The sequence below is a fragment of the Vicia villosa genome, linkage group LG5 (genome assembly GCF_029867415.1).
Source record: "Vicia villosa cultivar HV-30 ecotype Madison, WI linkage group LG5, Vvil1.0, whole genome shotgun sequence".
Lineage (NCBI taxonomy): Eukaryota > Viridiplantae > Streptophyta > Magnoliopsida > Fabales > Fabaceae > Vicia > Vicia villosa.
This window is the reverse complement of record NC_081184.1, coordinates 125,905,202-125,928,247: the sequence shown is the minus strand read 5'-3', so window position 1 is coordinate 125,928,247 and position 23,046 is coordinate 125,905,202. Positions and strand designations below refer to the sequence as shown.

Below are 23,046 nucleotides of genomic sequence, written 5' to 3'. Positions count from 1 at the left end.
TATTGATGGAATTGGGGTTGGCAAGGTTTTATACTATCACGAGATCTTGCTTTGAAGACAAAGTTCACCGTTGGATTATAACTTATCGATGGCCAACTGTAACTTACGTGGCGATCCGTGTCTCCCAAAACTGACCAATGAGAAGACAGTTAAGCTGTACTTTTTTATATTTTTTTTTGAATTTGGCTTTTTGCATAAATATATATGAAATGTATAAATATATAATTGAAATAAACTAATTTAATTCATCATATTAAAAAGAAAATAACATATATTTAAAATAAGGAGTGAACATCCATTTTAGTCCCTCACAAAAATTACAGGACCCAAATTAGTCTCTCACAATAAAAAGAACCCGATTTAATCTCTTACAAAATTTAATCGAACCATATTAGTATTTTTCTTAATACTTTTTTAAACCCATTTTTTTCTACTTTTATACCGTGGCTAGAATGTCACGTTGTATTTTATTTTTTAAATACTAAATTAATTTTGAATTTTAATTTCATTTTTAAATAATTTTGATTTAATAAATTTAATTTAATTTAATAAATTTAATTTAATTTTTAAACAATTCTGATTTAACAACATCCAAAAAGTTAAAATTATTTCTTATAAGGAATCGAACCCAAGAATTTTGAACAATATCTTAAGTCTTTGCCACTAATAATATTAAATAATTTTGAATTTAAAACAAAAATTAAAAAATTTGTACCAATGAGGTCTCAAATGAATCTAAGTCCGATAAGTGATAATCACTTTACAACTATACATATATTTATTTGTTTGTTATTTAAAATAAGTAAATGTTTGTTCTAAATTATTAACTTAAGTTTTCATTATTAAGAACATTAATAATAAAAATTGATTTGTCTAGTTGTAAAGTGACTATCAAACTTGAACGGACTTGAGTTTAAGACCCCATTCGTAAAAATTTTAATTTTTTTGTTCAAATTCATAATCATTTAATATTTCTAAAAACTACAGGAGGAACCGAGGCATTATTTGTCATGAATGTATATTGGACTAGTGGTAAAGACTTAAGATATAAGTTGAAGGTTTTGGGTTAAATTCCATATAAAAACTATTTTGGCTTTTTTGATATTATTAATTCATAATTGTTTAAAAATAAAATAATAATTAAAAATTAATTTAGTATTTAAAAAATAAAAAATAAAAGCCAACGTGGCAGTACAATCACGGTTTAAAAGTATGAAAAAAAAACCGGTTTGAAAAAAATATTAACATAAGGACTAATATAGTCCGGTTAAATTTTATAAGGAATTAAATTGAGTCCTTTTTTATGTGAGGGACTAATTTGAATTGTCTAATTTATGTGAGGGACCAAAATGAGTCTTTAGTCTAAAATAAAATAAAATATTCACACAAAATAGATAAGAGTAATCATGATATATTGAGTATGCTTACACAAATCGGTAGAATGTTTAGCCCCTTGATCCAAAACACCAACCGTAGTTATCAATAATTGGCTCATCAAATGAGTCGAATTGCAAGTTTCATTGGTGCTCCCCAAGCGCTTATTCGACCAATTCCTCAAACTCAAAATGTTGAGATTGTTCCAAATTTATAAGCACCTAATAATCTAAAGATCCTTAACAATCAAGGGCGCAACAAGTGGTACCCCCACAAGTCAAACCCTTACCCAGGGCTATTGGGGATGATGTAGGTTGAAATGGCCTAGAGGTGAGCTTAGTTAATAGGAATCAAGACGCATACCAAGTTATTAGAAATGTCTAACGAAATAATTTTAGGAGGCAAAACAACATAGTTAACGTGGTCGAATAAATTCTGACCCAAAATGACCTCAATGTTGGCCTACACGGGCCAAACTTTGCCTCTACATTATCTGAGTATGTACTGCAGACTAAATTACCAAGGAATTGAAAAATCCCTAAGTTAAATAAGTTTGCATTGGACACTAATGAGTCAAATATCGAACATGTCACTCGATTACAGTTATAGGCAAGGGATTTGGCAAATATTGAAATTTGAAGATGAAATACTTTCTCAACTCTTTGACCAAAAATGCACTCACATGGTTCACCACCTTACCCCCAAATTCTATATTTAGCTGGGGTCAGGTGGAAAGGGCGTTTAATGAGCAATTTTACATGGGTCAGTCATAAATTAACCTAAAAGAGTTAGCTAGTGTAAGAGGAAAGTTGGTTGATTGATAGAAGACTATCTCAATAGGTTCGGGATAGTCAAGGTGTTTCACTCATGATCGTACCTGATCTGACAGATCTTCGCAGCCTGCAACAAATTGGACTTCTGTGAACTAGAGGGTGGTGTACCTGCAAGGTAAATCGATGCCAAAGTGAGAAGAGAAAGCAATCAGAGTGCAAGTACAAGGTAAGAGTGAGAATGAATGAAGTTACCTAACCCTCTGGTGAAATAGGGTATTTATAGTCCTTAGTGCTGTGTCAAGATCTCCATCTTGAACTGGATGCCCAAGCCCAAAATGGACACTGACAGGATCCTACGTGTGTAGTTGAGACCAACACGTGGTTTCCATCCTGGGTCAACCACTCTGAAGTTCCAGGGGAGACGCAGTCTTTTGGGGGTGCGTGAACTCCGCCTTATTCGGATGGTTATGTGGTGAATGAACCCTACGAGGAGGAGGGTCCTAGGCGAAAAAGGTAGACAATGGTGCTCACAGGGAGCACCTGCACGAGACTCGGCAAGAAGTCTTTCTCGGCTGCAGTCCTGCCCGACTAGGGATTCGTGGACCTGGCAGACAAAGCTATCGTGGCTCACGCCAGGTTAAGCGAAACGTAATTTATGCCCGACATACGGGCGGGCGTAGAGCCCCAAAGACAAGAAGCGAGGTCAGGTCGCTCCTTGGGCCAAGAGGAGTTCTTAGGCCCCCTGCTGGAATTGGGCCAGGCGTCGGCCCAATCCAAAACAACTCAAGTTCCTGAACATGAGCTAGTCGAACTGGTTACAAAGAGATCTAAACTATTCCATCGAAAAGAGGTTAAATACCCAATATTTGAGAGACATGGCCCAACTAGAAGACAGAGCTCGACAAGTCAAACGTCTGAAAGTTGAAAAGTCTATGTCAAATAAATACCACAAAAAAGAAAAGAGGTTTACGCCGAAGTAGACGAAATTGACCAAATATCTGACATTGATGTTGAATGTCAAAGAAAAGAAAGCGAAGTTAGTTTGGCAGAATTAAAGCTAAGACCTCCTTACGTTTGTAAGTTTTAAAACCTTCAAATAGGAAAAACTCTGTCAAATATAATAAAAATGAAAATTTTGTTACAAGAACGTACACATTTAATGTTAATAATTGTGACGAAATATTTTGACTTGTTAGTTTATAATGGTCAGATCTTAATTCCTAAAGGGATTAAGACTCCGCCATGAGATCAGGAAAAGAAAAATTGTTTTTGCAAATTTTATTATTTCTGTGATCATAAAACTTCTCATATTGAGGTGGTAGAGAGAGACATGGAACAATGATGAGTTGAATGAGAATTCTATTATAATAGAGTGATGAGTGGAATGGAGCTCTATTGATAGTTAGGGAGATTGTTCCCTAATTCCTTGTCATTTTTCATCAATAATAACAATACTTTCTCTTATTTTATTTTACATCTGCATTGTTTATGTTAAGAGTCTCATTAGACAATCTGAACATGTCTATAGAGGATATTCTCAACCTATAAGTCAATTTTGTAGCTATATTTATTAACATTTTACTATCATTACAAGGAGATGTGATCTTGGAAACCCCTGCACACATCATTTAAATGGGCGTATTATAAAAGCTTTGAATGAAATTTCAAATGAGATTAATTCACTTCGTAGTTTTTTTTTCTTTTACAAAAAAAAATCGTGATGTAGAATTGAATAATTGTCATTTAAATTCCGTTGGCAGCACATCAGTAAAGCATGGTTTAAACTTTAAAGACAAACAAATAAACCATTAAATCCAGAGAAAATCAAGTGGTTAGCTCAGTATTACAAAGAATAAGTTTAGTATGCCGTATGTTCCAGTGTTGCAAGAAAGACCATGAAACACAAGAAAAATCTCATACAAAAAAAGTTTAACATTCTAATTACTTATTGCCACCTATATCACAGAACACGCTTTAGAAAATCAATGGTAATGAATAAAAATACTACGGGAACATACAAATCATCAAAATTAAGCTTCATGTTGAAAGCCTGTCACTGCCCCCTATTCATATGATTCATACCATATGCGCTTTCTTATAGTTATCTGCTGCTTTGGATAATGATTGAATTGATACAGGTATCCCTGGGCCAATCTGCAGTAATACGATTTCAATGAATAACTTAAAACAAAGAACGGGCATAGAAGAATGTGACAATGCTCATCATCACTGCAGATAATGACACTGTTAAATTAATGCATTTTCTTCATATGCCAAGTTGTGTGGTTGTGACGACTGACAATAATATGCCTATCATACGCTACATCCGAATAAACACCAATATGTGCGCGCATCTTGATATTAATCAAATAAAATTCATCTACAAATATATAAAAGGCTAAAATATACTTGAAATTTCAATATCTAACATGCCCTTTAACCAATCAGCAATAAACAATCACAAACTGCAATCCTCCACAGAAAGGCATTAACAACTGTATCTTCTTTTTTATCTTATCACTGGATTATATTGATGGCTAAACCTTGTTTACCACTCCATAAAACCCTCCCTATGAAGTTAACCCTATTTCACATTAGTTATAACCAGCAAAATGTTTGGCACACATTCCATCATTTCAAAATTGAAATTCCATTACTGAATTCCTATTTTCAGAAGGGCATATGAAGCTAAGACACAACACCGACACACATCAAGAATGATAATGGTTTGACAAACAATAAATTAGATATAACATAGTCACATGCATCAGTGTCATACGCTGACACGACTTCAATGTGAAGTGTCAGTACTACATAAGGGAGTAGAGATGGGGGGACACATTGAATGTCTGATTCAGCAACAATATGAAGAGCTAGAATGAAGAAGTAACTTTTCAGCCTTAAATACATATAATAAGCATTATAAAAAAATATATAAAAAATAAAATAAAAAAACAGAATATGATGAAAGAGCTTACCGTGCTGCATATATGGACTGACAGCACATACCCGGCATATTTAGAAGCTGGGCAACAAAAAAGCGAGTATAAGATAATAGAAATATTCTCAGCATACAAAATTGGTGATCATATTACACCGACAATGAAAAGGCAACATGTCGTCATTTTGGCTTTATTTTTTACTGTGGACGATTTTATTATTCCATAACCTCAATAAAATCCTTATTATTATATTCACTGGCAATACAAAGATTCTACTTTATTCAACTATTGTTTTTTAGACCTGGTGGAATTTTACTGATATTTGTATTTCCTAGTAATATTTTGTATATATGCCTGGGTATTAGACCTTGCTTTTGTGTCTAAGCTTCTTGAAGGTTTAATAGCAGTGTGTTTTGGTGTTTATCCTAATAGTATTAGGCTTCTATACCTATCAATGTAGGATAAGTAAAAGGTGGTTTACTTCAAATGCTTTCTCTTCAACACATTATCAGACTTATAATGATAATATTCTGTCTTCTCTTGTGTGCTATGTAATCAAATCTTAGCAGACTCTGTTCTTTTCTCACTATGTTTGAAATTCCTTAGGATGATATAAAGTGAGAAAAACTGAGAAAAGGATGGAAAGTGAAGAGAAAGAACAACCTAACATCGATGTTTCACAGAAAACCAAGTCAGATCCTACATTACAACAACAGACCATAAACATAATATCTATTTGCTTGTATAACCACATATATGGAGCTTAAGTAGCTGAATCCGATAATACAAAATATCAAAATTTTGACAGAAAATAAAGATCCCAGTTGACCCTTATATGTTTACTCTAGGCTTGGGAGTTACAAAGGCTTGGGCCTGGAGTTCACACATGCTTAGTTATTTAATAATCCAGATTGGGAGACTATCTATACAAGGCCTTAGACACTTGTAAGCAACTATAGGCAGTTATCTGCTCTTTTTCACACTTATGTACTAGGGAAATATGTCTACAACACTATGTTTTCCCTTGGGAAGGGAGAGGTCTGTAACAATTCTGAGTCTGACATTTTATCTTTACTTTTCTCCAATGAACAGAGGGAAGGGGTGGAGAACAGCATAAGAGTTTGTATACTACTTACTCTTTTTTAAGCCAGCAGGCTTTGCTTGCAATACAGCATTCATAAATGCACCAATATTCTCCCGTAAAGACTCTTCTTTGTAGCTTACCTGTGGATATTATGGTAAGTAAGCACATGAGAATATCTCACACAAAACACTTATTCCTTTTGTTAGGAAATGTATAACGAATTGAAGGAAACATAACAGTACCTTTCCAACTCCCGCATGCAAAATTGATTTACTTTCCATTTTAAACTCAATACGACCCTGTCTTAGCTCTTTTAACTGCCCAGCAATATCACTAGTCAAAGTACCTAGCTGAAAAACATAGTAATAAAACAAAATAAGAGTTAAATACAATACAATACATGTACCCTACACTTCAAAAAGAATATAAAATGTCAACGAACATTGAGAAACTAACCTTCTTGTCTGGCATCAGTCTGCGCTTTCTGAGATATTGTGCTATCTGCATATCAGTTCATATAAGCTTTAGAGGAAGAAACCATTAATTTAGATGATCATGATTGTACAAGAACAAGAGGATTCGAATTCAAGATACCTTTCCAAGATGAGGTGCCATTCCAGGAGTGGAGAAGCACTTGTCAACTTTGAGCTTATTACTACCATCTGAGTATAAATGCTATTAGATATGAATAACACAGTACACATTCTACATTCTCGACATAAAGAGGGAAAGTAATAAGTGCTAAAGAAATTTAACATGCATAGTATAACCTCACTACACTGTTGAGTGACACTTGAAATGTTTCATAACATGAGGTGATGAAAAAAATTAATGTCATATGGACTTAACTAAAACAGCACATACACTATTATAATATAGACATGAGCACAAACAGAGCAAGACAGAAAATTATCCAGTTAAGCTATAGCATAGAGAAATTCTTGCATGGAAACGACCCTAAATCCATATTCTTAGGAACAACCAATAAGAAGAGAGCAATTTTTAATTTATTTTAATTTTAATTGGATTCACCCGGTTGAGATTATGAAGGACAGAGAAAACTCTTTGACTTATTTTTTAATTAATTAAAATTTTGTGAGTGGTTGTGGGTAAAACAATTTCTTTTGTCCGTGTCCACCTAAGAATTTTCCTAGCATAAACCACAAATTGAGCATTATGATATAAAGGGAGAAGAATGTCTCTGAGAAAAGCAAGCTTAGAACTAACAAGAGACAATATATGCATCTGCACATTCTCTCTATAAATTTAGAATTGGAAAAAGCTATCAGCACGATTGACAAAATTGCTCGGAGAAAGAGATCAGTTCCTTACTAGCAATCTCTTCAATAAGCTCTTTACCACCAACTATATCAGCTCCTGCAGCTTTTGCTTCTTCTGCCTCTGCCCCTTCTGCAAAAACAGCCACAGTGACGGCCTGGAAGATATGGCTAATTAGATGACAAACCTACCTTTATATGATAAATCACTTGCTTAACATTCATAAGTTACCTTAGGGGCACCATGAGGCAGAATCACTGTACCACGAACTGCCTGCCAGAGTTGATACAGTTAACTAAATAAAGGATTGAGAAAGCAGCAATAATACTTTTTATCCAACAACTGAATAAAAACAGAAAACGGAATATGATAGTGATATGGTATGTCTAAGAACAGAAAGTCTACATAAGAGAATATAATGATAATTTTTAGATCTTATTTGTTTTGTTAAGTAAATAATTCATTCAGCATAATAATAATAACAGAACTCACAGTATGCAATATTTAGCACCTTTGAAAAGGCTATATCATCACAAAAAGATGTTTATCAAAAACATGTCCTCAGAAAGGCTAATAATATCAAGCAGTTTCTGAAAATAACATGGAGCAGTATTTTGTTGAATGCGTCAAAAAATAAGAGCCCTCTCTTTAACTACCAATTCAAAGTATACTTGCAGATACAGGGTAGGTGTTTCGAGGTGGGATAATTCAAAGTCCTCATATACAGAGAACAATATTCTAGCACGTGGCTATATAGATGAGAACCTACATCTTTAGTCATTTGCAATAACTACTAGATGTTAGTCTTCAAAGGACATATAACTCAAGTTTTGGGAGTATCAACAAAGATAGGAGGTAGTTCGTTGAATATGCCAAACCTACCGAAATTTAGTAAAATTTAAAAGGTATTTATAGAATTATCCTATCTCACAAAAAACTCACACAAACACAAGCAGAACAATAAAAAGGAAAAAGAAATATCTTGAAGTATACCAGTTCTGTTCGCTTGGAATCGATGCCCAATCTTATATGTGCTTCAACAGTTTCGTCAAACTTTGCCTTGGCATTGGCCTGAACAATATGTAATTATATTAAATGATAGACGGTAAACTATGGAACATTACAGGTAAAACAGGAACGATGTAATGGTTAAGGATGTGCAGTATCCCTACCCTAACCCAATCCATAGCACCAAAACTTAGACTTAGACATAAGTAAGGGAATAAATGAAAATTTATAAATCACTACCCAATCACTAGTAAATGAAAGAAAGAAGGCAAATATTCTCTTGTCTGACCTTAACTTGGCGAATGGCCTCAGACAAATCAAAAAGAGGGGGTTTCTCCTTCAGCTTGGGCTTTATCAGCAAAGGAAAAGGCACCTTCAACTTTTCATCTTCGGTAGCTTTAAGCATCTTCTTCCTAAGCTGATCCTCCGCCTCAATTCTCTTCCTCTCCTTCTCCATTTCATCGTTCTCAGCCGGACCCTTATCGTCCGGAAGTGGAGCTACCCGAACAGGGTAAGACACCGGAGTAATCGACGGGGCGTCCTTCACGTACCGAATATCTTCGCGCGTCCATGCTCGAGGTGGTTCGGGACCGTCCGCTGATTTAAGAGGTGGGGGAGGTTGAGTGAGGGATGGGGCGGCGTCGGAGGAGAGTTGAGGCTCCGGTGGAGGTGGGTCTTGGGGTTTAACGGGGTAGGAAACGGGTTGGATTGGAATGGGTTCGAAAGGTGGGGTTGAAGGATTTGATTCGGATGAAGAAAAGGATCTGGTTTGAGAGAAGAAGGAATGAGAAAGGGGAGAGTGGAAATGGGAAGGGTGGTTGGTGAAGCAGTGGCGGCGAGCTTGAGAGAGGAGAAGCTTCAGTGACGCCATGGGAGGGAGTAACGACTAGCGTGAAGTGTGAGAGTGGAAGGGAGGGTTTTTGGGGTTTGGGCAACCGGGTCAAGATGTGAGAGAGACCGAAGTTCCTGGTTTGTTCGGGTGTTTTTTAAACCCGAATTAAAAGACATTCAAATGTGTGAGAGTAGGGCTCACAATGAACCAAACTAACTCGAAAATAGTTCGAAACTCGATTCGGAAATTAAATCGTTGAACTAGGTTCATGAACCAAATGAGCTGAGTATGAGCTAAAAACTAAGTTCGTTAACTAAATGAGCTGAACTTGAACTATACATAGTCCGACTCGTTAGGTTCATGAGTCAACTCGATTATATATGAGATAGATTATATTGTCTTTAAGAGTAGGTTTTAAGATTTGCTCTAAATCTTAGTATCATATTTTATTTTAATCTAACGGTTATAATTGATAATTTATATTCTCAAGTGAGAAAAATATTTCTACAAATAATTATACAAATAAAATTAACATCGTATAAATTCCAATCTTATAACTTTTAATTTATTTCTATATTTTTCATTTGAAAATATTAATTTAAAATGTCATATATATATATATATATATATATATATATATATATATATATATATATATATATATATATATATATATATATATATATATATATATATATATATATATATATAAATAGACTTTAAAAAATTACTTTTAAGTCCGTGAAATAAGCGAGTTGAACCTAACAAGAGTAATCTAACGAGTTGAACCGAGATGTTCGTGAATTTTTAACAAGTCGAGTTTAGTCCGTGAAATAAGCGAGTTGAACCTAACAAGAGTAATCTAACGAGTTGAACCGAGATGTTCGTGAACTTTTAACAAGTCGAGTTTGAGCTGAAAAAAAGTTCGTGATTAACTCGAACTCGAACTCAAACTCGGTCAATTCTTAACGAGTCGAGTTTGAGCCAGAAAAAAAGTTCGTCTTAAACTCGAACTCAAACTCGAACTCGGCCAATTCTTAACGAGTCAAACTGAGCTGAGGCGGGTTCGACTCGACTCGACTCATTTCCAGCCCTATGTGAGAGTAACGTGACTCAGAGGGCCTAGGGGGAAATATATTTTCAGTCCGCACCATATATATATATATATATATATATATATATATATATATATATATATACGGTTAGGAACCGGAAATATAATCCCGGTTAGTAGAGCGGGAATTTCTGCCATCTTACCAATTTATATATAATTGGAAGTATTCTTCCGATATTATGATTTATGGCAACTATATATAACTTAAAAGAGTAACCAACATGGTCACCTTTTGATCACTCTATTTTTTTTATCTTTCCATTAAACCTCTCAAAAACCTTCCATATTCAATCCATTTTTTCACTATAAATCTTCATTTTTGTGGTTCATCATATCAAAAGGAGCTCAAGAAAGTGAAATTTAAGGTAAAGTTTATTCTATTCAATCCTCATTTCATACATTATGGTGTTTTTAAATTTAAGAACAGGTCGCGTAAATCGGATGTATATTTCCGATTTGTAGTTGAACTAAACCGGAGGTACATTTCCGGTTTTTATCTGTGTTTATTTTTCCAACAGAACTGATAATTATGTTGTCTATTACATTAGGTATGGTGCATCCCGATAACATTTCCAAACCTAATGTATGTCAATTTGTTTCACCACTCGTATCTCCTATCGTAACAAAGGTGGTAGATATTCGCAAGCATTTTGAAAATAGAGAAGAGTTTGAATTATGTGACGACATGTTGCATTGGATTCGTATAGAGGCTACGAAACTATGATTTGGTGTTGTGATTGGAAGGTCCGATAATGGTACGGCTAGAAGAAATGCATTTGTGACTTTTACATGCGAAAGAAGTGGGAAATATATCTGTCATATCCAAAAATTAAAACGCGACGATACCAGTTCAAGAAAATGTGAATGCCCGTTTAGATTGCGTGGTTATCTTTTGGCAAATAACAGACGGAGATTTAATGTGATATGTGGTTTACACAATAATGATCTAAGTCAAAAGTTGGTCGGTCATTCAATTGCATGTCGGCTTCTTCCGGATAAGAAGATATGTGTTTCTGACATGACTTTGAGCTTAGTACCGCCCTAAAACATACTTGCTGACGGTACTTTTTATTCCAACTATTAATTTTAATTTGGTATTAGTATTTTGTTCTTACATAGCTCTTATTCGTTTATCAGAGATGAATCATTTCCCACTTCCACCGCATTCATGGTTTCTACATTGATGAGGCGTATCATGAAGAGGTATTGTAACACCCTATAAACCCCCATGACAAATATATTGTATAATCAGAGTAAAATATCATGCATATCAAAGAGGACGTCACATGTATTGAAATACAACAAAAGAAAACACAAATGCATCTGATTATATTCATAACACACATTTAAATTCATGTTCCTTATGCACATCACAGTGGAATAATTTAAACATTTCAAAATGATATCAATCATGACACTCATAATAAAAAGTTATACATAAAAGTATTAGGAACCAAGGCCACATATCACATAATATCAACATATCCAAAATATAAAGAGATATCACATATATATCTAACAATAACATGAATAAATTTTCTCCCGTGTTACATAACTAGTGCATGATTCACTACCTAAGAAAACAGTAAATAAAGGAATAGCTCCACGACTATCTCCTTACAAGCAAACACCTCTATTCCTTGGTACCTGATTGATGTCGTACAAAACATCATTCCAACAGAAGGGTGAGAATTCATATCATTGTAGAAATATACAACAATAAGAAATGTATAACAACATACAACAAAAGAATTTCACACACTTCATATATTCAAGTAATCAACACTTTTTCACATAATTTGCATGTTTACATATACTACATAGCTCAACGATTTAAGGATACCAAGTAATCAAATCACAATTATCAACAAAGTACCATTCACACAATTATCACATTAGCACACCAAAACACAATTCACATCGACACATGTGACTCCAATGCGACTCAATGCAAATGCATGTGGTACCAATTGTTATCCTTAGTGGATTCCCCGCGGCCATCCCTCAGACAGATAATCACCAAATAAGCCCGTCCCCTAAGCTTCAAACTCATCCCTCAGGTTTGAGACGAGTCACTAGTTTCCACGAAACTAACGAACATCGCCTCTTTTGCAACAGCTCGGGCCCCTCGCAAGGCAATCCCGACACTGCCACCTCACGATCTTCTTTACCTCCCTCTCTAGTAAAGTTTTTGCCTTTCTGGAAATCGAACCCTGTACCCTGGGGTTCAAGTACATGTTCATTCCATTCTCACTATCAATTGGACTACTAGCCTTTGCCTCTTGTATCCCGCAGCACTCGATGCCTCCCTCGGGGAGGCATCGAGTGATGCGGAATACAGGAGGCAAAGGCGGAGTCAGAGGTTAGGATTAGGCATACACAGTAGGCCATGTCTTTCTTTTTTTATTCGCCGATGTATTAGTTTTACGTTCCGTACTTTCTAAACAACATTTGTATTATTTTACGCTATTTCAGAACAATATTACCTTACCTTCATTGTTATTTTTGTATTGTTTTCCGTTTGCGTGTTTATTGACGGTTTAACCAAATTACGGATCAAACCGACATTGAATCTTTTAAAAAAAAATTATGTTTCTACTAACCATTTTCTCCAATTATGTTTTCGAATATGCATATCCAAACCACTTTTTTTTAAAATTCATTATGATACATTCAGAGATGCATCTCCGAATGATAATTTAGGGTTTTCAGAAGTGTGGTTCATCCCACAAGGGTGTGTTAAAAAATTCCCAAAAATTATGTATTGCCATCTCCTTCAAGCCACCTTAATATGCTGTTAAAGTGTTCTCTCCTAAGCCCAACCTCTTCTTACAAACCCCTTTCTATCTAAGTTAGTGAACGTACACTGAATGGAAAAAAGTTGTAATACTCAATAACCAGAACATTAATTATCAGATTTCCATTAAGCTCTATATATAAAAAAAATCCATCAAATCTTATCCTCAACTAAAATACCAATTAACTTTGTCCAAATCATGGTCTATGCAATGATCAAGGGATCCACAATGCCACACCCAAATCCATTGTTTTGTCAATGTTACTGGCTTTGAAACTCTATCAAACAACATAAGGGCCTTTCTGCAATATCCAGTGTCCATGATTTATATTTTGGGACAATTGACTGTAAATGAAAAAAAAAAAATTCTTATTCTCTCTATATTTTCCATTTTGTAAAGATTGAAAATAAAATTTAAACTGCCTATATAAAAGTTAAAAATTATTACAACATACAGACGTAAGGAAAGCCAAACTCATCTTAGCTTCTAACTCCTAAATTATCTGTTGATGAAAGAATTAAAAGTAACTTGAATCCCCTAGCAGTAAATCGAGCATATCATCAGGAGTAAGAAGAGTTGTCCCACCAACAAGCAACTCTATATCAGGTCTTCCGCTTTCAGCCAATGCCTCCATTGCTTCACGCACCTAGGTGAAGAAAAGTAACGCACAATCAATGTCATCATTTAGAAAATATTTGTCGACTTGATAGAAACCAACTAGTTATGTATCGGGAAATAGAAAGAGGTATAGATGAGACCAAGGCATTCAAGAATTTTACCTCTAGTCCATTAATGCCTCCAATGACAAACACCAAAATGACATTTTGATCAGCAAGACTTGGTTTAGCCTGCAGCATTTGTATTGACAGGAAGGATAGAAAAGGGGGAAAAAAGTAATGATTAGCATATTTGAAAAAAAGGGACTACTAAAACAAAAGTCCTGCATATGTTAAGGAACCATAATCACCTGACCAAGGCCAAATCTTCCAAACCCACTCTTAAACAGGCGCCCCACAGTGGAAGAATGATATTCTAATCCAGGCACATCGTACTTGCCCAGCACCCTAGTCAGTAGCTTATAAACCAACCCTTTCCCTACATAGGTATCCTCATCGAAATTGCCTCCCACGGTCAATGAACCATCCTTCAATGGAACATTCTTTCTTTTCAAATCAGATAATTTATGAAGAAATTTGAAAAAGCTATCCACCCTATCACGCAACTCCAACTTTAGTTGCATGTCACCATATGCTTGTTCATTTTTATTATCATCCTCATCATCTTCTTCACCCCATTTTCCCCATTGATCATCATCAAAATCATCAATCTCCAGCACTTCTTCAGTAGCTTCCTCTGATTTTAACTTGCTTACATTAGCTTCAAGTTCTTTCTTTAGTCCATCTAGAAACTTTAGATTTACTACCGATGGGTTTTCAAGAAGAGCATCTACAACGGCTTCTTTTAACATACGTTCCTCTTGCCAAGAAAATGGCCCATCAGAACCAGAAGTTGGAAAATTCTCACCTGCCAAAATATATCCGATGATCATTAACAGCAAAGCATCTTGCAAGGAAATCAGACCCTTTGAGATATCTCCTTTCCCTTTATTTACGTGTGATCCCAACAGAGCACTCTTATTTATGAGATCACCGATTTGAGCGGCAAGACTTTGACTGGTTTCTCCAGAGCTTACACTCAGAATTTTCACTGCACTGCTAAATGCATCCCATTTGGTGCAATTTGATTCCTCAAGGGCTGATAATGTGGCTGCTGCTAATTGGATAATTCCTTTGTTCCTTAGAAAAGATGATTGGCTCCTGGACAATGCTTTGATCATAGCTTGCAACTCAGGTGTTGTAACAATAGAAGGACGAGATTTCACATTCACAGTAACATTTTCCCTGCGCAAAGTTTCTTGTAGCCATTTCTTTACCAGTAAGGCCCCATCTTTTGTTCTTCTATCTAGTATAGCTTCCAAGAATGGCATGCCGCGAAAATGATCAGAGGAGACAAAAGACCCAGTGAGTATATCTATACCGGCGTGACAAGGCTTGTCATGAATTTTTTTATTTAGATTAATCAAGTCTGCAACCTGAGAATCGGAATTACCAGAGTTCCACCCGCATAAAAAAGCTTCAACGCTCTCTAAAAGCCGAAAATTGTCTATTTTCCAATCTTCTTCATTAAGGATCTTTGCAAGTGGTATCTGAACATCTAAAGGAGCACGATGAAGGTAAGAAGAACCAAGTTTGAGTTGGCTTCCTGAACCTACGTGGGAACTTATTCTTTCTCTACGGGGCAAAGCAGAAAATATACGGTCCATAAGTGAGTCCCCGTGACAACATGGAGTGAGAAGATCGAGTGTGCGATCAATGAGTAAAAGCCCTGCAGACCGTTTACGGCGGCCTATGTCATAAAGACTTGACATGTCAGTCAAAATTTTCCCAACAGTTTTCGACGTATCACCGAGGGAGAAAATTTCCATTTTCAAGTCCATCTATACCATAAACAAAAGAGAAAATGGTCAAGGTAACAAATTAGAGTAGAAACAATAAACAAAAAGGTACTCTAACTGATGGAAAATATAGCAATATTTTCTATAAAAAAACAAAATCCTATTCCCTATTAAGTAGGGTTACTTACATGGATTAAATGACACTGTCATGTTCTATTAAATACCAAGTTTTTGAAAAGGAAATATAGATCAAGGTCTATTTCAATCGGTAACAATCTTAAAAGATAAGTTTCATTCAAGTATAATAATTTTTTTCAAAAAATGGCTTTAAGTGATGCTGGCATGCAGCAGTTCTATGACAGGTCTTTTATGATGTACATACAAGGTTTAAAAAGGGAGGGAATCCATACTTTTAGCATGAGTATGTAGTATATAATATAAGAATTCTTAGAAATTTTTATCCAGAAAAAAAAAATTGTGAATTCAAGTCACCAGAAGTTGCTGCACCCATCTAAGCCAAAGAATACATGTCATCCGTTACCTTGGCTGCCAAATGGTAGAGAAAGTGTGCTGTAAGAGTTGCCCCAGGAGGCACATCATCAGTGTTGGAGAGCAAGCCAGTACTTAAGGGAGGCAAACCAGGACTAATGGAATCTTCATGTTCAGCTGATAAGTATGATTCAGACACCAATCCTTCTGAAGGAAGAACAAATGCTCTGGGGGAAATGGGACATAAAATCATGGGAAAATGGTGAACAGAAATAACCAATTTCTGCACAGTATCTGCAATATAGTCTAATGGATTGTTTTCATAAAAATCTCTTCCACTTGAACTAGCTTCAAGATGAGGAACATCCTCTCCACCGGAAGAAAACTGCAAGCGGCCTCCATCTTCAAGGTTAAGCTTTTCCTGTAAGAGGCTACCAATATGCCTAGGTTTTTCCCCAGATTTTTTACTTAGCTCTTCATAATCTTGAACTAGTAAAGATTCATACTCATGATATGCATCTGGTCCGAGAGGTGAATCAGGAAACACTGAGTGAGCCATCTGCATTTTAACTAGAATTATAAAATCCAAAAAAAAAAGGATAAAAACGAAAAGAAAGCTGGTAGGAAAGAATGGTTGGAAAATATAACTGTTAATTGATATTAGAACTACAATATTGTATATGTAGATAAATAATTTTACCCTTATTTTTTAATTTTTGTAATAAAATTTGTATCATTGTGATGATCATTGCTTATAAAGATTTGACTCATCTAAAGTAAGCAATTCACTTTGGAAGGTAAAGTAAGTATTCTTAACCATAATGAATAAATCAGCAATTGATGTTAATAGCACATACACAACAAACCGTAAATGTGTCGAGATTAACTACTGTATCTTCCAAAAATGTTCACTTTAGAGAAGAAGCTGAATCCTTCAACTAAAAAATGATTTCATGCATTCCCTTTGGCGAAAAATGATTGCAAAAATCTTCACTTTAGAGAAGCCAAATCTTCAACTAAAAAAAGACTACTAACTGTTGGACTTTCCGCCTTAATTGCGGTCCGCCCCTAGTCGCCTTAATTGTGGTACTTAGGCTTGCCTTCATTGCAGCCCCTAACACCTTCATTGTGTTGGCTTTGAAGGGGTGGATTTAGTCCCATATTTCTTAGAGATATGGCCTATGTTGTATTTATAAGTGGGGGCAATCCTCACCCTACAAGCCGGTTATGTAGGGATGAGTTAGGCCCAACCCAAATTCTGAGAGTAACTGATTTTACCATTGCAAAAGAAAGACGGAGACATCATTATTATATATACCAAGTCAATAGTGTTATATTCTAAAACTATCTCTGATTTTGGGATAAAAAAATTGATAATAGAATTGCATGGTCAAAGCAAAAACTAAATTGGAATATCGTACTCCGATACTGAATTACATATAAAGTTAACCTCATTCTAAGAAGAAGACAAAGAACATAGCTTTCATCCAGATCAAATTATTCCAAAAATATGAACTAAGGCTTGTAAATAAGTATTTGACATGATTGTGTCATAATTTTAAGAAAAGACAAGGCACATTCTAATCCAGAGGTAAAATCAATATTTTTTTTATAAATATAGGTAAAACCAACATCAATTATATACAACATGTAACAATAATACCCAAACGTATACAGCCAAGAAAAGAAAAAGAAATTAAAAGGAAAAGAGAAAGAGAAAGAAAAACAAGCAGAAACGGTAAATAAGTACCTCAGAGATAGATGTAAATATAGTGCAATGACGAACAGCTTGATGTGACGACAGACAACGCAAAATATACCGATGTGCGTCACTTAGTAGGCGCGATATGATAACCACGAGTTTTCTCGCAGGATCAGAATGCGAGTTCCAATCACCCACCTAAATAAGGAACTGTCAATAAAATTATGTATATATAATGTGGCTAACTTAAAAGTAGTCATAGTCTATTATAGAACAAACACCACCATAACACACATAAATATAAGCCGGCAGATGTAAAGAATTTACACTCGCACACACATGATGCCAACTACATGTGTGGATACATACTACACTCGTTATAAGTTAAAACTACAAAAGGATGTAAAGGATATATCTGATCATTATTATCTACAAGCGCTAAAACTTTGCAGTTTTGCGTATTCAAATAGATATATGTGAAGTTTGGTCGATTAAAAACTATATTCAAATGGGATGTTAAAAGGAAAAGTTGAGTACGACCTTCAATATCTGTGGCAAGAAGAAGTTCGCGTCATACATAGAGATAAACAGCAAAAAGTAACATGCTCTATTTGCGCAAAGAATGAAAACACTTTGCAGATTGCATTATGCACAGAAAGACAGTTTGACAACATATGAAACTACTACTCACCGAATCCAGTACAGTCATGTTTTCCAAACTACAGACAGCCCGCGCTCCAAGTTCAAGAAGTACAGGATAAGCTCCAATAAATTGGAAACTCTCTGTAGCTCCAGCATCTAGATAAACAACTGCACCTTCAATATGTTCTGATATCTGAAAAAGACGAGGAATGACTATAATTTCAGAAATAATTAAAAGAAAAGGATCATAACAATAATGCATTCTGGGTACTATCTTCCCTAAAACATTACAAACATAACCAAATTCACCACTTAAAATATAGAATTGGTATCACGGTTTGTAGAATTTGGATACCTGTCTAATGGAGTCGATGCAGGATTTGATAACATCGACGGAAGCCATGTTATTACTTCTCGTTTTTCAGCTTCAGCAGAAGAGAATTACTTTGAGGATAAATTTGATACCTTAAACATGCGAGGGAGAGTTGAATTGGGGTAAAATTGCATTGGTTGGGAAGAAATCGCGTAATGCTTTGGAATTGGGAATTGAGAGGAAACGGATCAGAAGTGCAATTCTGATTCTGATGGAAGGAATTGCGATTAGAGAGGGCGGATCCTACTGCTCGGCTTTGCTCCTTTCCTCCACGGGACGGGACAGTCAGAGCACGGTCCGTTTTCTTATGGGGTAAAAACTAAAAAGAAAAAAGAGTTCCAACTCTTTTTTTTTTCTTTTCACAAAAAATGAGTTTAAAACTTTTTCCCCATAATATTTTTTGTGACTGATTGTTAATAAAACATTGAATTATTTGTGCTTTTGATGCTTAATAATTGTGCAATTTTGATTTTGTTCTACTTTGGGAGCTAGATTGATGATCGGATAACATGAATTCGCGGTTTGTTAACGTGTTTTAAGACTTTCAATATAGTGGTTGATAATTGCATGTGTGTGGAACATTGGGAGATGTGATCAACCGTTGGACTAAGTTGAGAGGTTAACATGACATTCTCGCTAAGGGCACTCTATGATGCGGGATAAAGCGGGTGCACTTGTTCCTCACATGATGATTCATTTTCATGTAATTAGGCCTTCGCCACAAGGGCTTAGAGGACAACCCCGAACATTTGCCCTCGAGCCATTTACCCTACCTTGTAGGTCGAAGGATTGTGACACATGCTATTATCTAACCATGGGATTCCTTGACGTGGTAGCCCTTAGTCGGGGGTTGTTATTGCTCTTGGGAGTGACTGCATTAAATATCTCTTTTGGGAGTCGTGATATATCTTCAGAGACGACTGGCACGTTTCCTCGCTACCTAGTAGTGATTTTTGATCTTTAGTTTCTAATGAGGATTGTGCTTACTTATCGGGCCTTTCTGGAGAAGTTTGGAAATGGAAACTAGCCTAATTGGCCTTTTATACTCGTCAAGCATTGACTATTTTAGCATTCAGAGTTTATGGCCAAGAAGAAGTTTTCATGCTCGACCGCCTTCGAAGGGAGAGGGAGAGACTCGAGGTGTGGGTTAATAATATTATAGTTGAGCGGGATCGTTATTTAGTCGAGGTCTGAGGTGCTTCCAACCAATTTTTGGCCATAGGGGCCAATGTGGAACCTTTAAATATCCTGACACTCTAATAGAAAAGTTACGACAACGGCTAGCCCGGAAGTTAGCTGGGAGGAATGAGGTTTTCACCTCTGCTTTATCATTTTCATTCAAGGCAGAGGTCACTCTTCAAGAAGCAAACTAGTTCTTAGATCCCTCTCGGAAAAGGATTGAAGAATTGGAGAAGTCTTTAGAAGATTCTTAGGAAAGTCAGAAGAAGGCATGTGATGGTCTTTATGTGATGCTCTAAGAGAACCTTGACCTTTGTAACGAACTAACTAAATTGTTACAAGAGGGTTTCTTTGTTGTCGATGTTACTTTTTAGAAGGCTTTGAAGCAAGTGGAGTATTTTTACCCCGTTATCCATGTCTCTTGGGATCGAGTTCATCTCAATCAACGAGGACGAGAAAGTGGCCTCTTTGACAAACTAGTTTCCCCATAACTTTTTTTTGTGTGCTTGTAGTTGGTAAGTTCGTTGCTTCAACGTTTTTGTCCTCCAACATATTTGTACACTTCGGTTTATTTATTTATCTGTATTTTATATGATTTGAGGTGTTACTTATAGTCCCTGGTTCATTTCGTTGGGACTTAGCTATTTCTCTGGGTTTTCCCCAAAGTTTAGTGGATATCTCTAGGGACCATACCCGAATAAGGTTCAGGACCCCTTCCAATGCCCCTAGGTGAAAACTTGGTTCGAGAATGACGCATTAGCATACCTATGAATGCACTATTCTTTCTTTGGAAATGTTTTGAATGATGTCAAAATTAGGACACTTAGTATTTGTGCACATTGGACTTGTCTCTCTATTTCTAGATATTCATATTTATATGAGGATACGTAAAATCATGTTAGAGATGTTCTACAAGTTAAAAATTAAGTTTTCATGTGAAAAACCAGTGTATAGGTCGACACATACATGCATGGGTCGACACATGATGTTGATTTTGCAAAAAGAAAGATTCTTGAACTTTCAGGTCGACACATGTATATTTCAGGTCAACAAATATACTACAAATTTGCTCTATAGGTCGACACATACTGATTTTTTTTTTTGAAAAATTACATTCTGCTCAGCATAGGTCGTCACATGTATGTTATAGGTCGACGCATAAAAGCAAAAATACTTCTAAAGGTCGACACATCCAAGATAAAGGTCGACACATCCAAGATAAAGGTCGACACATATTGTATGCTTTCTAAACCAGAGAGTTTTGTCCATTTCAGGTCAACTCGTAATATCTTCAGGTTAACACATAAAAGAAAATTTGCTCCTATAGGTCGACACATGAATACTATAGGTCGTCGCATAGTGTTTTATTTTTACAATTTTTGTAAAACTCTCTAATCTATTTTTCTGTTATTTCCTTCTAACAAACACATATAAATACATTCATGCATCATTTTCAAAGACATTGAAACCAAAAATATACAAAGAACTTTCTCATCATCTTCAACCTTTTACTATGCATACACACAACAATTACACATAATCATATATTTTGGGTGCCATATAGAAATAAGATTGATAAGGTCTAATTTAGGATTAGTGTAAATCAAATTGGGTTGAGAATTCTTTATGGGTTTCATTGGGAAAACCAGTTAGGGTTTTTCCTTAAGATCATTGGTGATTTTGGGGTTTTTGCACAAGATTTTGCAATTTAGATTCACCCGAGTGAAAGCTTTGAAGAAATGTGTTTTTGTCAAAGGAGTAGCGGTAACCAGAGGATTAATTGGAAGTATTGGGTCACAATATTTCGCAATTTGGATTCAGCCGAGTGAAAGCTTTGAAGAAAAGAATTTCTGTCAAAGGATTAACGATAATCGGAGGATCAATTAAAAGTATTGTGTTACTTGATCTTGCTTAAAGGGAGGAGATGAGAAGAAGATAGAATCAACATCAAATTTAAGATTTGGAGGTTTGAACTTTTATTTCTCTCTTAAAAACTATTTCTTGCAATGAACTATTGAATATCTCAATTCCATTGGAATTGGGGGAAGGCGCACCCATAACGAGGTCGATTAGAAAACTTCCTAAACAAATCTCTCTCTCTCTCTCTCTCTCTCTCTCTCTCTCTCTCTCTGTCCCTCCCTCTCTCGATCTCTTTACAATTTAGTAATTCATTTACTTTGCAATTCCATATACTGATAATTTTGTATGCGTTGAAGTATTTTAAAGTTGTTTTGTAAGATAATTGCAATCTAAACAATTGCAATTGATTTTTCATATCATTAACACAAAGGAAATGTATTAGCAACAATACTTTAAAGTTGTTTTGTAAGATAATTGCAATCTAAACTATTTCATTGAAAATTGATTATCAAAGTGTAAAAGTATACAAACGTATTTAAGAAAAACATATTAATTAGTTTTCTCATCATTTGTGGTACGTTAACTTCTCAAAATTACAGTTTAATATGCATAACTGATTCTTTCGTTAACGGTTCAGGATAGACGAGTGTCGATTCGAAATTTATTTTGTTTGCCATAGAAAATATTTTTAAAACATAATGTTAATATGAAAATTTTATTGGGGATCTATTCACCCCCTCTAGATTGTTGTCTTCGTCTAACAATACCTACCGCAGAGCTAGCTAGTACCAATAAGGGGTGAGCCAATTATTTTCCAATTTTGAGGTTTTCTTTATTTGTATGTATGTGTGCATTGACATCATGGGGTTTTAATTGCTTTAGTCATACGCATGTAACGTTTGTCACAACTCCCCTGAGTCTTTGTGACAGACTTCAATCTCTCTAGTCGTACCCCAGACTCGTCATTACATTTCATAATCATAAAAGAAATAGATAACTTAATGAGAAAATTCCTCCATTTTTAATCCAATGGTTACAATACATTAGTCATACGCATGCAGCGTTTGTCAAACACCCATGAGTCTTTATGATTGACTTCTGTAGCGGTGAAAAATTGAGACTAAGCCATTGATTTGACTCAAC

The 23,046-nt window shown here is 35.4% G+C and overlaps 2 protein-coding genes across 2 annotated transcripts; both read right to left on the bottom strand.

Moving 5' to 3' along the window:
* Positions 1 to 3,932: 3,932 nt before the first annotated feature.
* Positions 3,933 to 9,417, bottom strand: LOC131602377 (uncharacterized). Its single transcript, XM_058874465.1, has 10 exons — positions 8,749 to 9,417; positions 8,445 to 8,522; positions 7,683 to 7,724; positions 7,506 to 7,608; positions 6,768 to 6,835; positions 6,630 to 6,674; positions 6,416 to 6,523; positions 6,226 to 6,313; positions 5,126 to 5,172; positions 3,933 to 4,301 (listed from the first exon to the last, which is right to left on the bottom strand). The coding sequence occupies exons 1-10, from the start codon at positions 9,328 to 9,330 to the stop codon at positions 4,224 to 4,226; spliced, it is 1,239 nt and encodes a 412-aa protein (XP_058730448.1). The 5' UTR covers positions 9,331 to 9,417; the 3' UTR covers positions 3,933 to 4,223.
* A 4,142-nt stretch (positions 9,418 to 13,559) lies between these two features.
* Positions 13,560 to 19,190, bottom strand: LOC131602376 (sec1 family domain-containing protein MIP3). The gene is made up of 7 exons (XM_058874464.1): positions 18,847 to 19,190; positions 18,541 to 18,684; positions 17,898 to 18,047; positions 16,200 to 16,706; positions 14,171 to 15,700; positions 13,983 to 14,051; positions 13,560 to 13,849 (listed from the first exon to the last, which is right to left on the bottom strand). Exons 1-7 carry the CDS (start codon positions 18,892 to 18,894, stop codon positions 13,721 to 13,723), a joined length of 2,577 nt encoding a protein of 858 aa, XP_058730447.1. The 5' UTR covers positions 18,895 to 19,190; the 3' UTR covers positions 13,560 to 13,720.
* Positions 19,191 to 23,046: the final 3,856 nt, after the last annotated feature.